The sequence below is a fragment of the Diplotaxodon limnothrissa genome, linkage group LG5 (assembly GCF_057381915.1).
Source record: "Diplotaxodon limnothrissa isolate DT_005_m linkage group LG5, D_limnothrissa_male_GT1.1, whole genome shotgun sequence".
Classification (NCBI taxonomy): Eukaryota; Metazoa; Chordata; class Actinopteri; order Cichliformes; family Cichlidae; genus Diplotaxodon; species Diplotaxodon limnothrissa.
In genome coordinates this window covers 14366338-14390131 of record NC_140600.1, presented here as the reverse complement: position 1 = coordinate 14390131, position 23794 = coordinate 14366338, and the positions used below count along the sequence as shown (strand labels likewise).

Below are 23794 nucleotides of genomic sequence, written 5' to 3'. Positions count from 1 at the left end.
ATGCCAAATGTGTATGATTTAAAGTGGGTCATGTATTTGTTCTCACTGATGTGAGCTCATGGAACATATGGAAGAGCTATGGATAGGACCATGTGTTCAGCTTGAATGTGTTCCATTAAAACTGCATCTGGTAGAGCAATTACATCCATATGCTTGAACTTTTGCTTACTTGTCTCTTATTCTGCAAACTGGTGAGATCCCCACTCCATGTCGATCAGGGCTCCAAAAAATCAAGCTTAATTTGAATAAATGAACACTTCCATTGTTCACCAGCCCAGATGGTTTGAATATGGATAAAGAGGTTGTCTGTTTAAATGTAATTTCCGAGCTAGCTCTGCAGACTAAACCTGACGGCTTTTTCTCCTCTTACAAATCTCCAAAGTTTATAGAGAGACGATAACAAAAGCTATACAGTGCAAGGAAGAAAAAACAAAACAACTCCTCTTCCGATATAAGATTAAACCACGTGCTTGGATAGTTGAATCATAACACGCCTACTTAAAGCGGTGAGAGGAGGGAAAGCAGTCTATTTCTTTCCCGCGGACGTTAGACTCATCGGCAGGATGATGGCTTGGCTGGGTTTCTTCTATCACCCATTCTGGGCTGTTTCGACGGCGCTACTGGCTGCTGTTGTGCGCCTGCAGATGCGAAACCGCTGGAATCCACAAGCCTGCGCCGTGCGGCTGACAGGGAAGACTGCCATAGTGACGGGAGCCAATACTGGTTGGTTGAATATTAAGAGCCACTAACACAGAGCTGCAGGCGAATTTTGCTGTTAAAATTCTGAATTCTTGAGGTCTTTTTGTTGTTTGTTTGTTTGTTTGGGGGGCTTGGGGGTTATTTTATTCTTATTTTTTTATTTATTTTGTGTGTGTGCGTGTGGGGGGGGGGGGGGGGGGGGGCTTCACATTCCATGGCTATGAAGGGTTATCCACCAATTGTGATCCCAGGGTGTGTCATCACTAAATTAAGGGTCTCATTTGCAGGAATTACAGGAAATAACAAGGTAGCAGCAAGAACATGAAGAGAGGCTGTATTTGTTGCACTTCAAAAAAAAAGTATTACACTGAAAAGCGGCCGACATGCTTTGATGCTTTGATAAGATCGTGTAAAAATCTGTCAAAGATTCTGCATGACCGCGACGTAAATCGAGGCAAAACTCTGTGGTAAAATGGAGTGGTTCTAACTCCAGCTTTCATTCCTCTCAGCTCTCAGACACTTACATGTGTGCATTCAGTATCCCTGCTGTTTAAAGTTATTAGGAGGTTTTTGTGGTCTTAGAATATAGTTCCCATTGCTGTTCATCATGACCAGTACCATGATCTATGCATCTATCTATATGCATCTATTTTAAAGTCATTCTAAACCTAAAATGCTAAATCTCATTCTTCGGGAGTTGCAGTGCTGCACTAATATAGATAAGGTGACCTTGAAGCATGTTAATTGTTTACTTGGAAGTTAAAAAAAAAAAAATCAAAAAATTCCTTTTATTACTCCAGATCAAAGGGTGTTCAACAAAGTGTCATCAAAAATTTCACCTACATTAAACATTTATTCAAGGACTAACAATCTAACCTATGAGTTCTTGCGCCTTTATTAAATCTAAAGGTAACAGAGTTGTTTAGAGAATAGGAGAAGCACTAAAACCAGTATAGTAAAAATGTAGGAGGTAGAGGCAACAATGATTAGGAAGGAGACATTCAATGTTAGCTACACACCTTTTATGTGCCGTCAAAATGTTTGATGCTTTGGATTTTCATGCCCAGCACATCACCTAATATTTGAGATGATGATGAGATGAGATCTTTTGCCCACAACCGAGATGACAGACCTTGCCGACCGTACATACAATACAAACATCACATTGGGGAGACAGGTCAGGCCAGGTAGTGAGGAAAAAAAAATTGGAATGTGCATTGAAATGTACCGAAGGGGTAGCCGCATTATGATGGTAATTGAGAATTTCAAACTGTTTTTAACACTCCGACACTGGTCTCTCAATCTCCCGTTAATAGCTGCGAGCTTCTCCGTGATGTTATTAGTAGAGATGGACCGATCCGATATTACGTATCGGTATCGGTCCGATACTGACCTAAATTACTGGATCGGATATCGGAGAAAAATAAAAAATGTAATCCGATCCATTAAATATCACGAAAGCACCTCACAAAACTTGCAACACGCCGTAACTCACCTCAGAACGTTAGCACGTCGGAGCAGTATGCATCACGTGATAGAGCGGCTGTGGCATGCGGGACCTGTCGGTGGTCTGGATAGCATGTGGAGCTTCGCTAGCAACCCGGCATTTCATCTCCGACAAAGTTATCCCCGAGAGAAGTAAAGCAAGTGTGTAAGTCCATCTCTGAATGTTTGTAAAGCATTCCTGCGATAAGCTTACCAAACGATATATGGAGCGACTGCCTCTTCTTGCTGCTACTTCAATCATGAAACTGCTTAACGATCAGCTGATCGGCTTTTCTGTCTCTAGTTTGCTTTTGGCCCACTTTGCACCAGAAAGAGGAAACCAGCAGCTGAACAACAGCAGCACGTTTAAGCTTGATCAGCTGTTGTTAGAATTTATTTAATATAACTTTCTACACCAGGATCTTTTTCTACGTAGCTGACGCTGGTAACTGTGCAGGGGCGGATCTAGCAAAGTTTAGCCAGGGGGGCCGATAGGGCATTAACAGGGAAAAGGAGGCACAAAGACATACTTTTCTTTCTTATTCTCATTTAAAATGTCTAGCTTTTAATAAATAATTATCTGACACCCAAAGTTTTAATTTGATGTAAAATGAATAGAAGTCAATTATTGTATATAGTAACTATTAAGTCTAATATATACACCCTAGTAAGCTATAGTAGTTTTTCCTTTGGGAAGGTACCATCTGTGCAGTCTGCAATTTTGTTGAAGAAAGATGTTGAATCTATTTAATATTTCTTGAAAAATAATTGATTTCTGTGCATTTTTTTTCACACTGCATCAAATTAAGGTTGATTACGTCGATTAAGCATCATGAGGTGGAGCGTGAGGGGTGGTTCCCTATTTTTTATTTATTTATTTTTGTTGTTGCTGGGAGTTGGAACCCTATTAGTTAGGTTGCTTAATATTTATGCTAAGTACTCTTTAAAATACCAGAATAGGGAGAATGGTGTAGGTTTAAGTTTATTAGATTGATCAGTATTGCTGAACTATGAAATATTTTTTTTTGCATACAGGTATAACAGAATAGCTTTAGTGTAGTTGTTGTTTTAAACTTGAGTATGAACTTATACAAAATGCAGCAAGATATTTAAAAAACAGTTTTGTTGATTAAAAAACACTATATCGGATTCATATCGGTATCGGCAGATATCCAAATTTATGATATCGGTATCGGTATCGGACATAAAAAAGTGGTATCGTGCCATCTCTAGTTATTAGCCGTCGATTCTGTGGTCTTGTCACTCTTTTTTGCTCACATAGCAGATTCTGAGACCTCACGACCGCAGCCAACTGATCCGAGGTGTAATCCAGCTTCCGCCCAGAGATGTTGTTCTGAGTTGATTCTTTCCTGATGTAATCCAACATACATACGCTCAAAGGTGTTATTCTGAGCATTCACTGCAGTCGTAAGCGCCTCCAAGCTCTTAACCATGCTGCCTTCAGTGAGCCCTTTCTGAGAAGTCGCACCTGTCGTTCCAATCCCAGCGGGCAGCCTTGTGGGGATTTGAACAGCCGGTTCCGCTCTCTTAATTCTCCGATAAGCCAGGGCCAAGCCAGCTCCGATCAGCAAGAACCCTGTTATCATGGTTCCAAATAGGTAGATATCTTCAGCGTCCTCGATCGACAGTCCCGCCAGGCACACGATCCTCTGCCACCCGTCCATCGTGTATCCGGCAGGGAAAGTCCATCCAGGGCACTCGGGTTCTCCCGAGCCCAGACTTCTCGTTAAAGGGTGTCAATAGCATTCAGAGACCAGTTGATCAAATCCATAATTCTCTTTTAGGTTTTAGACACAGACTGTGAGAGAGTGTTCCAGGGAAAGTAATACAAAAAAAGACACGAGACTAGACAAGGACATAAGAACTAGCAGGGAAGATAAGGGAGAGGAGAAAAAGTGCGTCCGCCTCCTCCGAGAGCCAAAGATTTGAGTAAGCACCCTGAACATTCATGGTGAGCATGGTTGCTTACTCTTTGGTTCTGCAATTGTTTGTACAAATGTCAAAAAGACCCTTTCAGTTTCTTTGGTTTTTCTTTCTGTTTTGTTTTGTTTTTTGTTGGGTTTTTTTTGTCATTATATCACAGTTGTTTTTCCTGTCATTCTAGGGCTTGATGTATAGCCTTGTGGCAAGAGTAGGACCCTAACACAGAATTTGGAAACACGAGGGAATAAAAACACAATGCCCTGGGTCATTGCCCCAGGGCATTGTGTTTTGAGTTCAAAATCCTGGGTCAGTAACCCAGAGGCCATGACATGTCCAAATGTTTTATGACTTTGTCAGTCTGGAGTGATCACATCACTGTTTCCTGTGTTTTAAAAAAAAATACAAATATCATGGGGTCCCTGAGGACCTCAGTCAAAAGTATCCATATCCCTACGCAGTCTTAAGATGGATTTCTTCACTTAATGTTTGGCATGGATGTTAAACTAAAGCATCACACAGTATCAAGGGGAGTACAGTCATTTTAAAAGAAAACACTATTATATATTATTTGCTATTGTTCTTAAGGTAATTTATTCTGATGTCCCAAGGAAGTTTATGCAGTTGGTAGTCTATGCCTGTTAAATATTTCAGTAGGATGAGGGTTAAATTGTAACTTTATCCACTTTGTTACTAGGAGCCATATAATCTGTTACCATTTCTTTGGTTAAATGGATGCAAAAAAAATGCCAAATTCAGCACAGTCTGTCAGGCATAAATGTGTATGTGTGCAACAACAAGATTATTCCACAAAGAGCTAAAAAATTCTGGGAAATGTCTGATTATCAACAGCCTCATTTTTTACCATTACCCAAATATGTTTTGGGGTTTTTTTAGAATACAGTCAAAGAAACACAATAGAACACTTTCAAAGTAGAAAGAGAGTAGAAACACAGAAAAGACTGCAACCATTTCAGTCTAACACACTGGATTATCTCTGTGTATATAAATATACAAATATGTGTATACTTAAACACCCATCTTCCAGCTTCTGAGGAATTAAAACACATTTTCCAGTTATGCGGGAATAAGAGCGTGGGAATAAGTGAAAGCACTGAAAACAGTAATACTCGCTTTGTGAACTGGGAGATGTGTTATAAATAACCTGCTTATTGAGTCTGTCCAACAGTTTTACTCTGAATTTGCACTTACAAAGTGACCCAAAGACAACGCCACTGTTAAAGGTGCTTTCGTAGCTCTTTGGAATGCTCGAATGCTACTGTGACCACAATAAAAGACTGAGGTAGAATATTTAGTTCAGTGCAGTGAAGGTACTAACACCGGACTGTCAGATAAACAATCAGACACAGTGGGAAAGACTCACTGTATTATTTGTGGTTTTTGTAATTTTGGTCATTATAGGAGTCTCTAAATCAAAGTTACTGATGACAATTATTACCTGATGTAGCGTTGCTTATGACTTATTTAATAAAAAAACTTAGCAACATATTTCTGACTAAAGTGTGTTTAATTAAATTTAAACAAACTGATTCCACACAACGTAACTATGGAGCTAGCAAAGAAGTCTCTCCCGTGTGTGTGTGTGTGTGTGTGTGTGTGTGTGTGTGTGTGTGTGTGTGTGTGTGTGTGTGTGTGTGTCTGCTACGCTGATACACTCTCTATGATGGATAATTGAAAGCAAATGACAATTAGTGGAAATGTGGAAGTGTTTGTGGTTTAGATTTGTCTTTCTGAAGTTTTCCTTGCTGCTAATTTAAATGACTTCAAAGGAAGATATCTCACTGAGTGTGTACCTTTTTAAAAATCCTCTCAGCACACGTGTTCAGCATATGTGGTGTCGAAATTGAGGCCCGTTTGTAAATTATCCCAGATGATAACATGTGCATGAAGATGACAAAAAAAATGTTGCTTAATAAAACAAGTTTGCCCATAAGCTGCAGTGGATCATCCAGCAAAAGAAGAGATAATTCAGCTCCACAGTTCCTGACCGGAACATCAAAGTCATCCACCAACCAGACGTTCGTGGAAAGTGGGAGTTGTGGGAAACCGTAAGAATTGGGACTTGATTAAAACGTGATTTAGAGTGTGTAAAGCGAAGACCCAAAATGCAGAATGCAAAGACCAAATCTAAAACAAAACGCAAGCCACATATCTCAGTTGAAGATCGTCTGAACAAAAACCCAGAATAGAAACTAAAATGTCCCATTTACATAGTAACAGTATCCAGGCAATATAGTGAAACACATGTGGCACTGTTTATACGAAGACACATTGAGGGTAGTCATGGGAAACAGGTGGGGAATGTGAAACAGCTTGAATTAATTATGTATAAAAAGACAAAGAGCACAACCAGTTACCAAAATAAAATAGGACGCCATCACTGAAATAGACAGATGTGACACTAAGACTTGACATAGAATGACATGGGGGGAAGAAAGCTGGGGGGGGGAATCACATAAGCAACTACACTAAAACGACGCTAACAAGAATTCAAATGGAAATGAACAGAAGCTACAAACTAAAAAATCCAAATGCATGAAAATCAAATATAACAATAAATGACCCAACAAAGTCCACAAAACTCTGGGTCTATGATCCAGGATCGTGACAGGATTAGCATTAGTGTTAGAAGCCTAGTTTCTTTTATGCTGATTTACACTAATTGGGAATTCTAAACTGTGAAATGTAATTGTCCTGTAATGTTCTCTTAATAAAGAGTAGAATTTGTGTAGTAATGTAGAATTACTACATCAATTTGTGTAGAATTACACAAATTGATAATGGATGCAAATTGCAGGTCTTAAAGACCTCTACTGTGAAACCAATTGCAAGTTTGCATTTGAGAAAGTTTATCGTTAGGGCTTGATCAGGCGACCTTGAACTCTATAACCTCCTCTTCCATGGTTTACCTTTTAGCTATTTCTCTCTGCTCTCTCCTCTTTCCTTTCACCCTCAACGTGATGCAGCAGCTAGCTCTCAGAACCTGGTTAATAATAAAACAAGGTTTTTCCTTCCCACTGTTGCCAACTTCTTGCTCGGAGGTGGTTGTGTTATTGTTGGGGATTCTTTCGACACTCCAGGATCAGTTCAAATTGCCTTGAGATGACTGTTGTTGTGAAATGGCACTATAGAAATAATAAAGCTGAATTTAGTTGCAACAAAAACCTGACATGATGCTCTCAAATAAAACTGTTTCCCTCTAAGGTTTAGGAGAGGAAATATTTTCCTTTCAGTTCTAAATGTTAAAGGGGTTTGGTTGTAATGGAGAACCGTTTAAAGATTGCATCACTTCATGATATCAGTTAACCTTCCCTCAGTGAGTGAGATAAGAACGACTATCTTTTAGTAGTTTGTCCTCACGTTCATCCTCGCTTTTTTTTTTTTTTTTAGAAAGATTCGGGTCTTCGCCTATTTGGGTATATGTTTTAAAACCACTAATATGCGATATACATACATATATGTGTGTATAAAACATGTCACAGTTTCTGAGCAATAAAGATCTGCTTCACTCTGCTTAAGCTGCATATCTGCAAGCAAATGCAAGAAAACACAGAACAAATGCCCAGATAATGTGAAAACTGCTTAAACTTAGAATAAAATCATAACGTTTGTTTTAGGTTTTAGACCTTATGTAAATCTGTCTTTTGATTAATCTGTTATTTAAGCATATTTCAACAAGTAATGTTTTGTTTTGTTCCACTCTGCTAGGGATTGGAAAGTTCATTGCCCTGGACTTTGCACGTCGTGGGGCTCGTGTTATCTTGGCTTGTCGGAGCGAGGCAAGGGGCACAGCAGCACTTAACGAAATTAGGGAAAAAACAGGAAACTTGGATGTACATCTGCGTCTGGTGGACCTTTCCAGTATGGACTCTGTCCGAGCATTTGCTGAGAGGATTCTTAAAGAGGAGAAGGCGCTGCACATCCTCGTCAACAATGCTGGAGTATCAGGTGATACAAGCAGAGCCGGTCCGAGGATTTCAACACAACCACCAAATCACGCTCACTGCTCATAACTAAATGAAGATGAGCACATACACACAAACTAGAAATAGGCAAATGAATTACATTTCTTATTTTATTTGAAACTGTTTGGGGAAAATATATTCAAATATGGAAAAAAAATCTAAATTCTAAAGATTAATGGCAACATTTTTACAAGATAAAAGCAACACTGTTGTACATCACAAGGTCAAACCTGGAAGAATTTGAGACAATTTGAGCGTTTCATTTGGACATTTTGTGTTAAAATAGTAATCTAACACACAATGTTGTGAGATGTAGCAAAAAAAGCTAGCTATTATAAATTATCAATGAAAATGCAGTTCTACTAAAGTTGGCGAGCAAACAGCAAGCAAGGCTTGTTCTAATGTAAAACACATCAGCTGGCCAGGGACTATATTCAATTTAATTTGTCGAAAATTAAAAGCCAGCTCTAATATGCATAACAACAAAAACAAAAACACACAAAAACATGTCTGTTTGGGTTTTTTTGTTTAGTGAGTGAATCATTGAACAACAGTTTCATCTAGCATGACAGCAGGGATTGAGGAGATGCACACAGAAATCAGGGGCCTAAACAAATGGATCATTGTCGTGACTGGATACAGAAAGCAACGCTTCGCAATAGCTAAACAATCTAGAACAGGGTGCCAAACATAAGGCCCGGAAGCCAAAATCAGCCTAATAAAGACTCCAACCAGGTCTGCTGGACGTCTTTGGAAAATTTGAAGGATGGCATATATTTTGCACCTAAACTGTATTTTCATCAATTTGACACATTTATACAGATCTCATCCACAGCCATTCATACCACACCAAAGTAATAAAGTAATAGATAAACAATAAACCACAGAAAAGCTCCTGTTTCTTTTTCACAGCTATACAATTTTGTGTGTCCGCAGTAAAATAGATAAATAGATAAATAAAATATGACAAATGTCTGTGAATTAACAAAAACTTTCTGCTTTATAATTACTGGACAGTTTAGACAATGGGCTACCAGAACTTTTTCTGTAATTTTACACATTACTTTACATTACAACTCTACAGATTTCTATCTTTTACTACAGTAGGATTTCTTTTTTTTATGTAAAGCAAACTGAGACACGCTGTTTAATTAGCACATCTTTATCTTATATTGCCATATTTCAGAGATTAAATGTGCAGTTGAACTACTTTACACTGACATAAAGGGGAGTTTTGATGGTCGCTTACGATTAAAGTGGCACATATGTGTCCCACGATCTAAAATCAATTTGACATCTCCGATCTCGAATTTGTATGGCAGACTTTGCAGGGCAGCAACGCAAATATTTACAAGTACAATGGACTACTTGCACTAACACTTCCGCGTTCTATGTAGTCCTGCTCCAGTGCTTCCGGTGCGGTTAAACCATGGCGACGTTCTACACTCGATGCCTACAAGAGCTCCCAAAATTGAACATCACCGATGTTCATCGGATTTGCAGAGTGACGACTACCCCCGCCAGCAAATTAGATAAAGGATTTAAGTTATATGCTGCATCTTATATACACAACTACGAAGGTAAGAAAACGTAAATTAACCGACAAAGAAACGCTAGCTAACGTCAAATGCAAACACTACGTTACTCCGCTATGTCCTTCATTTGATGTCAGTTCTCTACATTACATGTTTTCTTAAACGGTGTTTTATGTCGTCCTAAACTATAGTTGAGGTTTTCTTAACTAATGTCACTTTTGTTGTTAGACACTGTTATATTAGCGTTAGGTAGTTGGCTAACTATGGAGGTAGTTAACTACCTAATGCTACTCTTGCTAAGTGTAAAATATATATGTTTAAGACATGCTGAAATGAGTAATACAGAAATAATGCTAATGGTACTTGTATCTTTATTCAGTGTCCAATAAAGACAGGTTGTCAGGGGAGGTCGGTGTGAGAGCCCTGTGCTACAGGTCGATGAGGAAGAGTGAGGCACCACACAGACTAAGTGTAGGCAGGAAGCTGTGTAAAGTTGTTAATCCCCGTTCTGTGGGGTTCAGTTCATTTAAGCATTAGTTAAGTTCATTCCTAAAGGCCCATCAACTTGAATGTTTTCCTTGTCTCCCTGCTTTATCACTCCTAATTTGACTAGTCAGATAGTTAAATCAACGTGTGTTTGGGTGATCAGAAACATTTGACAACAAGTTAATACTGCAAATATACACAATCTAAGTTATTACAGTTATCAAGGATGGTTAAGTTGTTTTAATAGGGAGAGAAGGAAACACTAAGCATTCAGGAGGGTACGTAACCATAACACTGAACTATGTTCCTGTTCAGCTCTTCCATGAAGATGTTACATTTTTAATTTTCGTTCTTTCTTCTTAGATTAAGCTTCTGGATTCATCGCCGGTGATACTGACACATAGCCAGTGCTCCTGTGTGGCAGGCGCTGTTATGTGCAATCACACAGTGGCACTGCTCTTCCAAACAGCACACTACTCACAACTCAGAGTGCCGGTTGTCCCCCCTGTGCATAGCTGCACGGAATCTGAACAGCAATGGCACAAGCCACGGACAGTGGTAATGTAAATGAGGTTAAAGTTTTTGAATTAGTCCATGTTTACATATGAACAGCAACACCATCCATAGTAAATGTGTCTTCTGTTAGGGTGTGAGGCCAGGACCCATCAACTCCATGATCTTCACTAAGCCAGTACCAAATAGGATGGCCCAGACTGGAGTACGGTAATTACATTTGTAAAATTTGGTTTCACGTGTTACAAATGTATGTTGCTATTTTTTTTCATACATACATGTGTCGGAATAGGTATTAATTTACATACAACATTACACTTTCTGAAGACGGCTAACTCAGTCATGTACATATACATCCCAGTCTCTAACTTATGCACCACTGTTTTACACCTTTTAGTTTTTAGTTTAGTTGTTGTTCAGTATAATAACCTTCTTCCTTACATTATTGTCATTGATGTTTTCTTTAGGAGTGGCTTCTACAGAGGCATGGTGGGTCCGTTACCAGATCCCTGCTTGTTCAGAATAACGGAGGCATATGCAAAATTTAATATTGAGGACAGGCCACTTGTGACCACAATGAACATGAGACCTGACAAGCCCCTTGTGGAAAGTGCCTTTGGGCTGGTGCAGGAGGGCAGTGTTCTGTCATATCAGCAGCCGGTTTTGACAACCCGGTACATCACACTACACCGCGATGCACCACCAACACCGCACTTGCCTCTGGAGGGGTATGACATCTTGCCATCAGATTGTGTGTTTGTGTGCTCAGAAGAAGAGCTTCTGCATCTGAAAAGCTTGTCTGTAACTCTGGAAATGGCTCACAAAATAGAGGAAGCTACACGTGAGCAAAGCTCTTCGTCTGAGTGGCATCAGCTCCGCAGGCCCAGAGTGACTGCCTCTAGGTTTCGGGAGGTGTGTCACGTCAGAGGCCAGAGCTCGGCCGAGTCACTAGCAGAGCGTATATTGAAGGGAACAAGGCAGACAGCAGACATGAGGAGAGGAACTGAGATGGAGCCTGCAATAGCAGCAGAGTATAGTAGGCTAATGAATGTTAACTACTCACCCTGTGGTCTGGTCATTCACCCCATTGCCCCCTGGCTTGCTGCATCTCCTGATGGTGTTGTTTTTGACCCCAATGAATACCCCCAGTTTGGCTTCGTCGAATTCAAATGTCCCAATGTACAAAACTTTATTGACTGCAAATATGTGCAGATGGAATGTGGTACCCCTAAACTAAAAAAGAGCCACGCATATTACTGGCAAGTGCAAGGACAACTGCTCATCAGTGGGATGCAGTGGTGTGACTTTGTTGTGTGGGCACAAGAGGACTACCTAGTGCAAAGAATATACATGGATATAGATGTGCACAATGCAATCAGAGAAAAGGCAGACTATTTCTTTTTTTTACATATATATATGCCAAGATACCTGTGTTTGAAAAAATGAACAGTGAAAACAGCAAAAAGAAAAACAGATCCTTCAGGCTGGCTGGAACAAAATAACTGATGTTTTATTTTCAATATATTTCATGAATTCTTTTGTTGTTACATGTTACTTTTATGTGACATCAAACAGTTATTTAAGCAATGGCATCAATTAAATTTTTAAAAACACACATTAAAACGTTGAATTTGTGCAGAACTTATTTACATGGTAAGTATTTAAAACTCCATGCCTAGCATACTGATATACATTTAGACAATAACACAACTGAACTGTAGAAAATGACAAATGGTATTTTTGATGTTACAAAAGTTCAATGTCACTTATGGTTTTAAAACGATTTAGTGATTTACTTTATAATTTTGATAAACAGTTTTGTTGAATCTGAATAGTAATATAGTATTATAATTAAACAGTATTATTAACATTAAACATTTGCAATGAATTTGAATTATCAATAACTGAAACTCAACTATCGGCACTCAAGTACCAGTTCTGTAATCAAGTATTGTCAGCTGAGAAGGAAGAAATTCAACTGTAGTGGCCTCAGCTGCAGGTCATTTTCCATAAGTTACTTGTACTGGCACTGGTGTCTTGGGAAAAATCCATCTTGTCTCACTTAACCCATTTTTTAACTAATGCTGTGTTCTGGTAATTTGACAGCATACATGCCACTGCAAACAGTTGGTTGATATTATAAACATGTGACATGGTAATGATGCTATCAAAAAGTTTGTTCTGTTTGATCCTCCTAATGACTCGCTCCACATGTACCCTGAGTCTGGCTATGGCCTGCGTCTCCTTAACCTGGTATGCTGGCATCTGCTTCTGCTTAGATAGAAAAGGTGGGCAGTACACTTTTGCATTTACAACAATCAGTGATTAGGAAGCCCTTATCTACCATCACTGCCATGTCTTCAGTCAACTTCTCAGCAATGCCTGATTGTTTGAATAGTTCCTTGTCACTAACCGAACCAGCATACAGATTAGAGATGAATGTCACTGGACCATGTGGAGCTATGCCAACCAGGGCTTTCATCGTACAGTGGGATTTGTACGAAGAGTACATTTCACTTTGGAGAAGTGGTGAGGATGGTGTCTGACACCTCAGCTCTGTACAGTCAAGGATCATCTGGGTGTCTGAGAAATCTTTGAATTCCTCAGGGAGGTAAGCTTGCACTTCTTCACGTGTAAGCCAGATGCACTGAGACCCCAGTGCAGTGGCAAGAAAATTTGTCCATGTTGCAATAATGCGGCTCACTGTGGACTGGTGTATGTTAAATCGGTGTGCCAGGTCCCTCTCCTTCAAACCAACTGACAGGAAAACCAGGAAAAGAAAAAACTCATCAATTGGCTGTAGCAGCTGCCTCTGGAAGGTGAAAACAAAAGGGAAAATGTTACTCCTTAAGCTATGAACTAGTAAAATTATTCTTTTCTTGGCTAAATGTTTTGTAATGGTTAGGCATACCATACTGTACCATGGGGTAAACAATGAGGTGCTGTAGTGCACAGGTGTATGTATGTAAAGGATACTGAGTCTAGCATACATACACCTGTGTATGTATGCTACTGTACATAAAGTAATGTTATTGTACATAAATACAATAACATTACACCTCTAGTTCTAACTACCAACAAACCCATAACCTACTGTTGATGTGCGTGCAGGTGTCAACACTTCTTCGTTCCGATTGGCAGCTGACTTGGCTCTTGAAACCCGGATCATTTTATAGATGCAAGGCTCAATCAAAACCCAGAATGCCATCAAATGATCATAGCTTGGAAATCTATTCACGAGAGAGACATACATCGTGTCAATCATTAATTAACATTACACACTGACATAAAAATAATGTGAACTGTGACAAATATGCTAATGGAATGCTGTATAAAATAGTCTGATTAAGAGTATTTGGTGTTGTATTTTACCTGTAGCATTAGGATATCGTTTAAATACTAAAGCATCTACATAAAACATACAATCAGCAGAGAAAAAGTACATTTCTATTTTGTTTTCATTAAGACTGGAAAAACTTTCTAAATTTAACTGATGGTGACCTTGGTATATTTTAAACAGTTAGCTTGAATAGAACTTAGATGTACCTGGTATAGAATCGGATGTCAGTGTCGGAGCCAGCAAAACGCTGTAACCCAAATTCTCGCTGGACACGTAACTCCTGTATTTCCTTCCTCAGAGTCTCCACGTCTTCGGACAGGTCTTCTGCAGCTGATGCAGATATGTCCAATGCAGATGGCTCAGGGACTGAGCAGTAGTCATGATCTCTTGTAAGACTGTGCTCTTCTTGATCGTCAGGAGGAACTAGTTCAGGGCGTCGCTCCGTTCTCTCCCAAACACTACGCCGCGGTGGTTCAACTTTATAGCCATTCCACTCAAAAAGTGTTGGTACAGCACCTTTAATAAGCCGCCTTCGACCATCGAGGGTTGTTGGCTCTATGAGTTGATCACTGGCAAAGTGTCTGCAGCAGACCCTGGTGTGAGAGGTAATCGTGAAATGATCCCGGCGTATATTTACCAGCCATTGTCTTCTCAAGTCGGAATGGGTCGGAAAGGCATGAAAACTTAGTATGCCGTTAAATTTGGCTGAAGCTGAACAAAGTGGGACACAGCAATGCTCGGAGTATTTCTTCTCCTGTTTTTGAAAATGTTCTGTTTTAAATACTTTCCTTTTTATACTCATTCTGAAGCGACATTAGCATAGCTACCGATAGATAAGCAAACGTACCGGAAACGCACAAGCGGTACTATTTGGAAACGGAAATACGTCACATGCCCTAGTGCAAGTAGTCTATTCTGAAAAAGTTGGAATGCTGCGTAAAATGTAAATAAAACAGAGTGCAATGATTTGCAAATCTCATAAACCAATATTTTATTTTAGAAGATAGAACACGTAAACATTTAAAGTATGGGGGGGGGTGTTACCATCCACTCTTCTTTTAACAACAGTCTGTAGGGGTCACGTGACGTCAATGGCGGAGTAGCTGTGTTTCTCGCCCGCTCCCGCAGCTTGGCATTTGTTTAGGCCTTTATATGTCTTGTTTGGTTAAAGTCTCTGTTTATTTCGACTTTTAAACTTCGTACGATGCCAAGCACCCAGAAGAAGCTCAACCTTGGGTCGAAACCGGGCAAATCCGGAGAAAATCACCCTCCGCTCAGCGATCATGCTGTAGCGGTTATGGCGGAGGCCCAGTCGCCCCCACTTCTCGACCGAATGGACGTCGACAAATTGGTGGAGAGGATATCGGCGGAGGTGCTGAGGGCGGTGGAGGCCTCCTTTGAGAAGAAGATTGATCCAGTTCTGAAAAGACTGGAAACATGCGCAGCTAACATCTCTGCATTGGATGTTAAAATGAAGGAGGCAGAGGCACGTATATCAACGCAGGAAGATGTTACAGCGGGATATGGCGCCAAGATTTCTGAAGTGGAGCTTAAGCTGGAGGCCGCTTTGGATAAGATTGATGACTTGGAGAACAGGAGCCGACGGTGTAACATACGTGTTATTGGGCTACCCGAAGGCAGTGAAGGTACCAACCCTGTGTCTTTTTTCAAAACGTGGTTACCGGAGTTGGTGGCTGTGAGTTTCAAGGGCGGCGCTGTTAAAATCGATCGCTGCCACCGGGTGCTTGCACGCCTCCCTTCCAGTGCCCAGCGGCCCCGCGCGGTCATCATAAAGCTCCACAACTTCCAGGATAAAGCACGGATCATGCAAGCGGCTAGGAGGAAGCAGTCCTTATTTCATAATGGCATTCCTATTATGATATTCGAGGACTTCTCCGCCGCTGTTCTGAAGAAACGCCAGGGATTCTACCACGTCAAACAAGGGAGATGGGTGTCCCCTTCGCTATGATGTACCCGGCTGTCCTTAGGATCAAGATCGATGGCCAGGAGAAATCTTTTAGATCTCCAGAAGCAGTCTCAGCTTACCTGGATAACGTACCTCAAGGGGCGGGGCCGCGCTCATCCTCGGTGGCTCCAGTGGACTGTTGATCTGTGCTCCTGTCCCATACCTGAGGCATTCGCCAATCCCTCGTCTCCTCCTCCTCCTTTTTTTTTTTTTTTTTTTTTTTTTTTTTTTTTTTTCTTTTCCTTCCCTGTTTATTATTATTGTTATTTTTTCTGTTTGGTTCCTTTTTTTTTTTCCTTTTCGGGTCTGTGCGGAGATAATAACCCCATACACATAGACTATTTTATTTAGCCATTTATAATCCGAATTCTTGTTTTAGCTGCGGGCGGGCAACTGTTTCACGTTACTGATTAAGAAAAGACTCGTACTCTGGTCCAGCATCTTTCTATGTCCAAGTTGGAAAGTTTGCTTGCGCCCCCTGCTGGGCGTTGAAGACCTTTGTCTGACCTCCATACTCACTGGTTTCTTGACGGTTCTGTTTCTTATAAATAGTTTTCTGTTAATTGTTAGCAGAGCAGGACGTTTGTTTTTCTATGTGTATTTTACTTGCCACTGGTGTTGTAGAGCAGTGTTTGGGAGCCCTACATATCAGCTATGCTTTGGTCACCTGAGCGTGGTTCCATGCTTATTTAAAATGTTGTATGATAAGTGATAATTCAATGTTGAATGTTTGTTCCTGGAATGTAGGAGGTATACATAACCCTGTTAAACGGAAAAAAAATATTGAGCTTTCTTAAGAGGGAGAATGTACATGTTGCCTTGTTGCAAGAAACTCACCTGTCTCCTCAGGAGCATCTAAAACTGAAACGTGATTGGGTCGGTCAAGTTTTTAGTTCCTCCTTTACGAGTAAGAGCCGCGGTGTAGCCGTTTTAATACATAAACACCTACCGCTGACAGTTGACCAAACAATTTGTGATAAGTCTGGTAGATATGTTTCCTTAAAAGGCACCCTAGGTGGTCAGGCGGTGTCATTTCTGAATATTTACTTTCCGCCAGTACAGTCTAACGACTTTATTGCTCATACTTTCTCTTCCTTTTCTGATTGGGTTTGTGATAATTCTGTGATAGCCGGTGATTTTAACTGTTATTTTTCTACAACTAAGGACAGATCCCCTCCTAAACAAATTCAAATGTCTACAAGGGCCAAAGCACTTTTAGATACTTGTAACGAACTTGATCTGGTTGATACCTGGCGGACTCTTCATCCTAACGATAAAGAATTTACTTTTTTTTCCGGTGTTCATAGAACAAGTAGTAGGATCGATCTCGTTTTCACCCCCAAGCGATCACTGGGAAACATTTTGAGATGTACAATAGGCGATATTATTATATCAGATCATGCGCCGGTTTTTGTTCAGCTAAGTGATCTAAATCCTGTCCCTCGGTCTCATACCTGGAGATTTAACAATTTTTTGATTCACGACCCAAAATTCGAAATATTTTTAAATGATCAGCTTGAACATTTTTTAAAGGTCAATGCAACCCCTGAAGTTTCTCCAGGCCTGCTTTGGGACACCCTGAAGGCTTACACCCGTGGACTGATTATATCATATTCAGCAGGCCTGAAGCGGAAAAATCAGATGGAACAACGGAAATTAGAACTGGAATTGCACGAACTGCAAGCTAAACATAATGAATCACCTTCAGAGCAATTAAGGAATGAAATTCAGGTGGTTAAAACAGCTTTGGAGGCACTATTGACAAGAAAGGCTGAGAAATCTCTTTTCTTCATGAGGCAGAGGTTATATGAGTTTGCTAATAAACCTAACCGCTATCTGGCCAATCTTCTTCATAATAAGGGTGCTGGTTGTAATATCCCATGTGTTAGAGACTCATCTGGTTTACCTAAATATGACAATTTAATTATTAATGATACTTTTAAAACTTTTTATAAGCAGTTATATACCTCCCAGTTTAAACCAACATTGGAACAAGGTATGCATCACTTCTTCTTAGGACTAAATTGACCTAAAGTTACTGAAATCCAAAGGGATGATTTATGTAAACCTATAACGCAAAGTGAAATTTTGAAAGTTATTCAGATGCTTCCAAATAACAAAGCCCCGGGTCCAGACGGGTTCACGGGGGAATTTTTTAAGAAATTTAGTAAGATTCTGACTTCCCCACTGTATAAGATGCTTCTGTCCTCTTTTGAGGCAGGCACTCTCCCCCCCTCCTTAATGGAGGCTAATATTTCGCTAATTCTGAAGAAGGGGAAACCTCCAGAAGAATGCGCCTCCTATAGGCCTATATCTGTTTTAAATCTTGATTTGAAGATACTTGCTAAGGTCCTGGCTGTACGTCTTGAGCCAGTACTACCTTCGATCGTTGAGAAGGTAGTACTGAGATGATCAAACTGGTTTTATACGAGGGCGGTATTCCACACATAGCGTGAGGCGCCTACTTAACATTATTCAGCACTCATCTTTGTTTAACCCTGAGGCTCTAGTCATCTCACTTGACGCTGAAAAGGCCTTTGACCGTCTGGAATGGCCGTTTCTTCTTTTCACACTTCAAGAATTTGGTTTAGGTGACAACTTCGTTAAATGGATCCAGATCCTTTATACTTCCCCTCTTTCGGCAGTGATTACCAATGGTTATAGGTCAGACAATTTCAGTATTGAACGTGGCAGTCGACAGGGCTGTCCGCTGAGCCCTTTGTTATTCGCCCTGGCTATGGAACCCCTTGCCACAGCCATTAGGAAGGATGCTGCTATTGAAGGACTCTGTTTGAACAATTCTCAACATAAGATTTCACTTTATGCAGATGACGTCTTAATTTTTCTAAATTCTCCTGCTCACTCAATTCCTAGATTAGTTGCGTTAATTTCCCAATACGGCTCCTTCTCAGGCTACAAGATCAATTTTTCTAAAAGTGAGGCTATGCCCCTCTCTGTTCTAAATGAGGTTGATCCAAACATTTCTCAGCCTTTTCGTTGGTCTCCCTCCGGTTTCACTTATTTAGGGGTAAAGATTTCACCGAATCTAAAAGAAATGTATAGTCTGAACTACACCCCTTTAATTCAGACCATCAATCGCGATTTGGGTAGGTGGTGCAGCCTCCCTCTGTCTCTCTTAGGTCGTATTCATCTGGTCAAGATGAATATCCTCCCTCGCCTCTTGTATTTATTCCAGATGTTACCGCTTGCTCTGTCCAAAAAGGTTTTGTCAAAATTAAATGGTTCAATTATTTCTTTTATATGGCGTAAGAAAAGACCTAGGCTGAGATACAGTTTTCTGTGTTTGCCTGTTCAGAAAGGCGGTCTTGCCGCTCCCTCCTTCCCACAATACCTCTTGGCTGCACAGTTTAAATTTCTTACAGAATGGTTTATGGACGATCCGGATTCCATTTACCTCAGCGCTGAGTCCGCTTCTTTAAAGGGCATTCCGTTGCGGAACCTGCTATATATTTCCTCAGGTAAAGCCACAGTTCTAACACAAGATAATATGGTGCTAAAGAATATGCTCGTTATTTGGCGCAAAGTCAGGCGCCTGGAAGGATATTATAATTGTTTCTCCCTTCTTACTCCTATTCATGAAAACCCTGACTTCTTACCTGGTCTTCAGGCTGGTTTTGCGGACTGGTCTCAAAAAGGGATTAATACAGTGGGTGATCTTGTTCATGAGAACTCTCTTCTTACTTTTAATCAACTGAAAAGCAAGTTTGGTCTGACCAATAAGGATTTTTTGAAGTACTTTCAGGTAAAGCACTATATTACTTCTAAATTGAAGGATTTGAATGGAGGGTTTGGTCTTTCTCCTATAGAATCACTCATGGTAAAAACTACCCAACTAAAATGTATCACTAAAAAGATTTATAACATTCTCTCTGATCTTAGAATGGATAACTCTAACAAAATCAAGGGCCAATGGGAATCAGACGTAGGCGCTATAGATGCTGAAGCTTGGGATGAGTTGTGTTGTCGTCCTTTTAAAGCCTTGGCATCTAATTCTATTTGGGAAAGGCAGTTTAAACTTATAAATAGGCTTTATATTACACCCGAGAAGAGACACATAATGTATCCAGCTTTGCCTAATCTCTGTAACAAATGTCAGTCTGCTGTTGGTTCCTTTTTTCATTGTCTGTGGAGCTGCCCTGTTATTCTACAGTTTTGGAGATCACTTATAGACAAGCTATGTACTATATTTAATTGCCGACTGCATCTGGGTCCAAGGACTTGCCTGTTAGGACTGAACGATGAGCTACCTGCCGGCTTTCGCAGCAAAGATCTCCTTCACATACTGCTGCACTACGCTCGAAAGTGCATTATGGTACTGTGGATTTCTGATAAGGCCCCATCTGTCAACCAGTGGCTACAGTCTGTGATATGTATCATGCCAATGGAAGCCTTCTCTACAGCACTTAAGGACAAACCTTTCCTTTTCTATCGCATATGGGACCCTTTTTTGGCCCACCTGAACACTCCTTCTGCTCAGAGGTTGAAATCGGGCTTACGGGATTTAGCCTGGCAACAAAGGGACGATTGTTAACCTTTTTCATTGTTTATTAATATTGCTGTTGGCTTTCTCTTTCTGCCTCCCACGTCCTGCTATACATGTAGATGCATCTTTGTCCTGTGTATGTATATGCTGGTGACTGCTGTTTTCCTGCTCTGCAATTAAAAGTTAAAAAAAAAAAAAAAAAAAAAAAAAAAACAGTCTGTAAATGTCTGGGGACATCGAATGCATCAAACTGCGGAGCTGCTAGACTTTTTGGCAAGGATTGTTGTCCCATTCTTGTCTGATAAAGTATTCTAGCTGCTAATTTCATGATATGCCAAATATTTTCAACACTTCCCATCTTTACTTCTGAGAACCTCTGCCTCTTTAAGATGCTATTTTTATTCCCGTTCATGTTATCATGTTCCTTCATCTGTTTCTTTTTAGCACCACTATGTTCTATGTTCCATTGCCAAACAAAGCGGAGATTTGTAAATCATTGCATTATGTAAGCAGTGTTCCAACTTTCTGAAGTTGTCTTGTACTAAAACACCACACAGAGTACCAGAGAGTGGTACACGGTGTGCTAGCCTTGTGTTAAACATCAACCTTAGAAAACCTAGTCTGATTTATGACGTCAACTTTTAGATCAACTTTTAATTCTAGGGATTTAACTTTTTATCAATCAGGTTTACCAAGGAACATAACCAAAGATGGATTTGAGGAATCTTTTGCTACTAACCACCTGGGACCTTTTCTTCTCACCAACCTGCTGCTGGGTAAGACTGTGGGGTCTATTTAACACAGGGGATGTACTGTGTTGAGAAAACGAAATGCATAATACACTACTGCCTGCAATTGTCAGGTCATCCTAAATATCTGCCATTTTTTTGGTGTCTCCCCTTCTCATCGTATCCTTGCTGCCACAACGTGTTTCATATTCTTTCCAGACCTGATGAAGAGTTCGTCTCCATCCCGTATCGTCAGCGTCAGCTCAGTCAACCACAAGAGGGGTAAAGTGGACTTTTCTCATTTTCACGGCAAGAACCTGAGCTATTGCATGGATCAAGTCTACAACAACACTAAGCTGCACAATATCATCTGTACCAACGAGCTAGCACGCAGACTAAAAGGCACAGGTAGGCTACAGGAAAGCAAATATTATGAATGTACAGGAGGGATCTCTGCCATTGGAAGAGCACTGAAAGAAAATAAATGACAAAATAAGAAGCAGTAACAAAAGATGGATGATGATCACATTCAGATTTAAAAATACACATAAGCCATGGCTTTATGTGATTTAAATAATAATGCACTCTGATGATGATCAGTCTTTAAAAGTTATTCTCATAGGACCCTTGTTTGTTGGGCTTCCTGCTCCTCTCTGTATTTGTATTGTTTGCCCCATACATTATACAGTAGTTTGTCTGTTTTTCTAAGAAATCTGAAAGATGAAACTGGCCTTGAATATTCATAAAATATGCTGGTAAAATACTGAAAGATTCTAGATTCTAGAAAGTATTAAACTTTCATTTTCAGTTTTTGCATCATGCTGAAAGTCAATCTCTAGCAATCATTAGAGGCTGAACGGTGGCTTGTTGGATGATGTTATTTCATTACAGAATGTTACATCCTGTGAGGCTGTGGGAGTGTGTGGACAAACTGTGAACTTCAGTTTGTACCATCAAAAACAGGCCAGCTCCATCTGCTTCACCCACTCCAGCCTCTAATACTTAGGATAAAATTAATTTCTCAACATCCTATCAAACCCTCAGTGCTTACCTTTTCAGTGACCGTCTCAGTGTTGTTTTTTGTTGTACTTTTATCATTACATAGATGTAACTGCAAACTCCGTCCACCCCGGTATTGTGATGACAGAAGTAATGAGACACTATTCGTTTTGGGTCCGTTGGATTTTCAACCTTATTGGGTTTTTCTTTTTCAAGGTAAGTTGAAACAGGCAACCAAACTAAAATAAGATACCAAATCCAGACTGTTTCAATGATGGCACAAACCAAACTGCTAAAACTAGAATAACAAGTTCAAGCGCTAAAACATTTCACATATCTGTGGTTAAGTATAAAATGAAGCTTTCCTGCTGTAGGAATCTTAGGAATCCTTTGTTCTTATTCTTTGCTTTTTCCCCCTTGTGGTTGTATCCTCATCTCTTTCATTTTTAGCCTTGTCTCTCAGATGTATACATCTGTTCTCGCATTTATATTGACATTTTAAACATGGGATAATCTGCTGCAAAGTGGGAAAAGAAAACTACAGTTTGGTCCACAACTTTTTGAACAGTGACACCAATTTTGTAACTTTACCTCTCTCAATCGCCAAAATAGATTTCATATTAAACAACTGAAGTGATTGAAGTGCAGACTTTTACATTTTCCTATCATTGTCAAAGTCTACAATCAAGAGACACCTGGAATGGAAATACAGAACGTTTACAGCACAATACAAACCACTGGTAGCTTTTAGCAAGGCCAAATGCGGCTTTGCCAGAAAACTTCTAAAGAGCCTACCCAGTGCAGTATTTGGTGCATTTGGTAATGTCCAAGGATTTTCACCCCCTTGAATTAATACTTCAGTCGGACATTGACTTAGCATTCACTGTGGTGGTGTGTAGAGGCAGAATTATTATATACTTGCACCCCCTAACATTACCTTACAATATATTGTAAGGGAAAGTTATTCATCTGTGACTTGTATCTGTGGTGTCATCCAGTGCTCAACAACTGGCTCTAACTAGGCACAAAACAGGGCTGGGATTACATGTTTTCCAGCTGCATATTTGTAGCTCTAAGGATGTTTGTTGACCTTAATTTTCATGTTTCCTCTCCACCTTTCCTAATCTCCCTTTCAGTCACCAGAAGCAGGGGCAGTGAGCACAATCTATTGTGCTGTAGCAGAGGAGCTGGAGGGTGTAACCGGAAAGTATGTTGATAGCGACTGTTCCCTGACTCTGCCTATCCCTTTAGCTCGGGATGCTGCCCTCGCGGTCAAGGACTTTGAATTCTGCGAAAGACTGACATCAAAGCTCTGAAACCACTAGCTGGGAGGGTTTGATAACAAGAGGGGTCAAATTCCAAAGTCATTCACACTGCACCTACTGCCTATGCAATTCTGCCACCACAATGTCTGATTTTTACTATTTTGCCTTAAGTAATTTGCATGCACATTTTCTTTAAATAACTGTATTTTTGTTAATAAAGTTTAACCAACAGTGACCACTCAGTGCAATTCTTTCTTTTTAAAGGAACATTTAGTGAAATCTTACAAGTTGTGTCTGTGTCCCTTGGGATCATTGCTAAATAGCTTGAATGATTTTTCAGAATATGC

At 40.1% G+C, this 23794-nt stretch overlaps 3 protein-coding genes across 3 annotated transcripts; 2 read left to right on the top strand and 1 right to left on the bottom strand.

The window, feature by feature from the left end:
• The first annotated feature begins 509 nt into the window (after positions 1-509).
• LOC146631791 (retinol dehydrogenase 12) lies at positions 510-23677 on the top strand. The gene is made up of 6 exons (XM_085353113.1): positions 510-723; positions 7855-8094; positions 21142-21231; positions 21403-21591; positions 22289-22398; positions 23319-23677. Exons 1-6 carry the CDS (start codon positions 564-566, stop codon positions 23496-23498), a joined length of 969 nt encoding a protein of 322 aa, XP_085209239.1. The 5' UTR covers positions 510-563; the 3' UTR covers positions 23499-23677.
• LOC146631793 (uncharacterized) lies at positions 9035-12134 on the top strand. Its single transcript, XM_085353128.1, has 5 exons — positions 9035-9691; positions 10026-10117; positions 10496-10690; positions 10779-10855; positions 11113-12134. Exons 1-5 carry the CDS (start codon positions 9541-9543, stop codon positions 12089-12091), a joined length of 1494 nt encoding a protein of 497 aa, XP_085209254.1. The 5' UTR covers positions 9035-9540; the 3' UTR covers positions 12092-12134.
• LOC146631792 (uncharacterized) lies at positions 12921-14894 on the bottom strand. Its single transcript, XM_085354754.1, has 3 exons — positions 14192-14894; positions 13740-13875; positions 12921-13457 (listed from the first exon to the last, which is right to left on the bottom strand). Exons 1-3 carry the CDS (start codon positions 14785-14787, stop codon positions 12921-12923), a joined length of 1269 nt encoding a protein of 422 aa, XP_085210880.1. The 5' UTR covers positions 14788-14894.
• Positions 23678-23794: the final 117 nt, after the last annotated feature.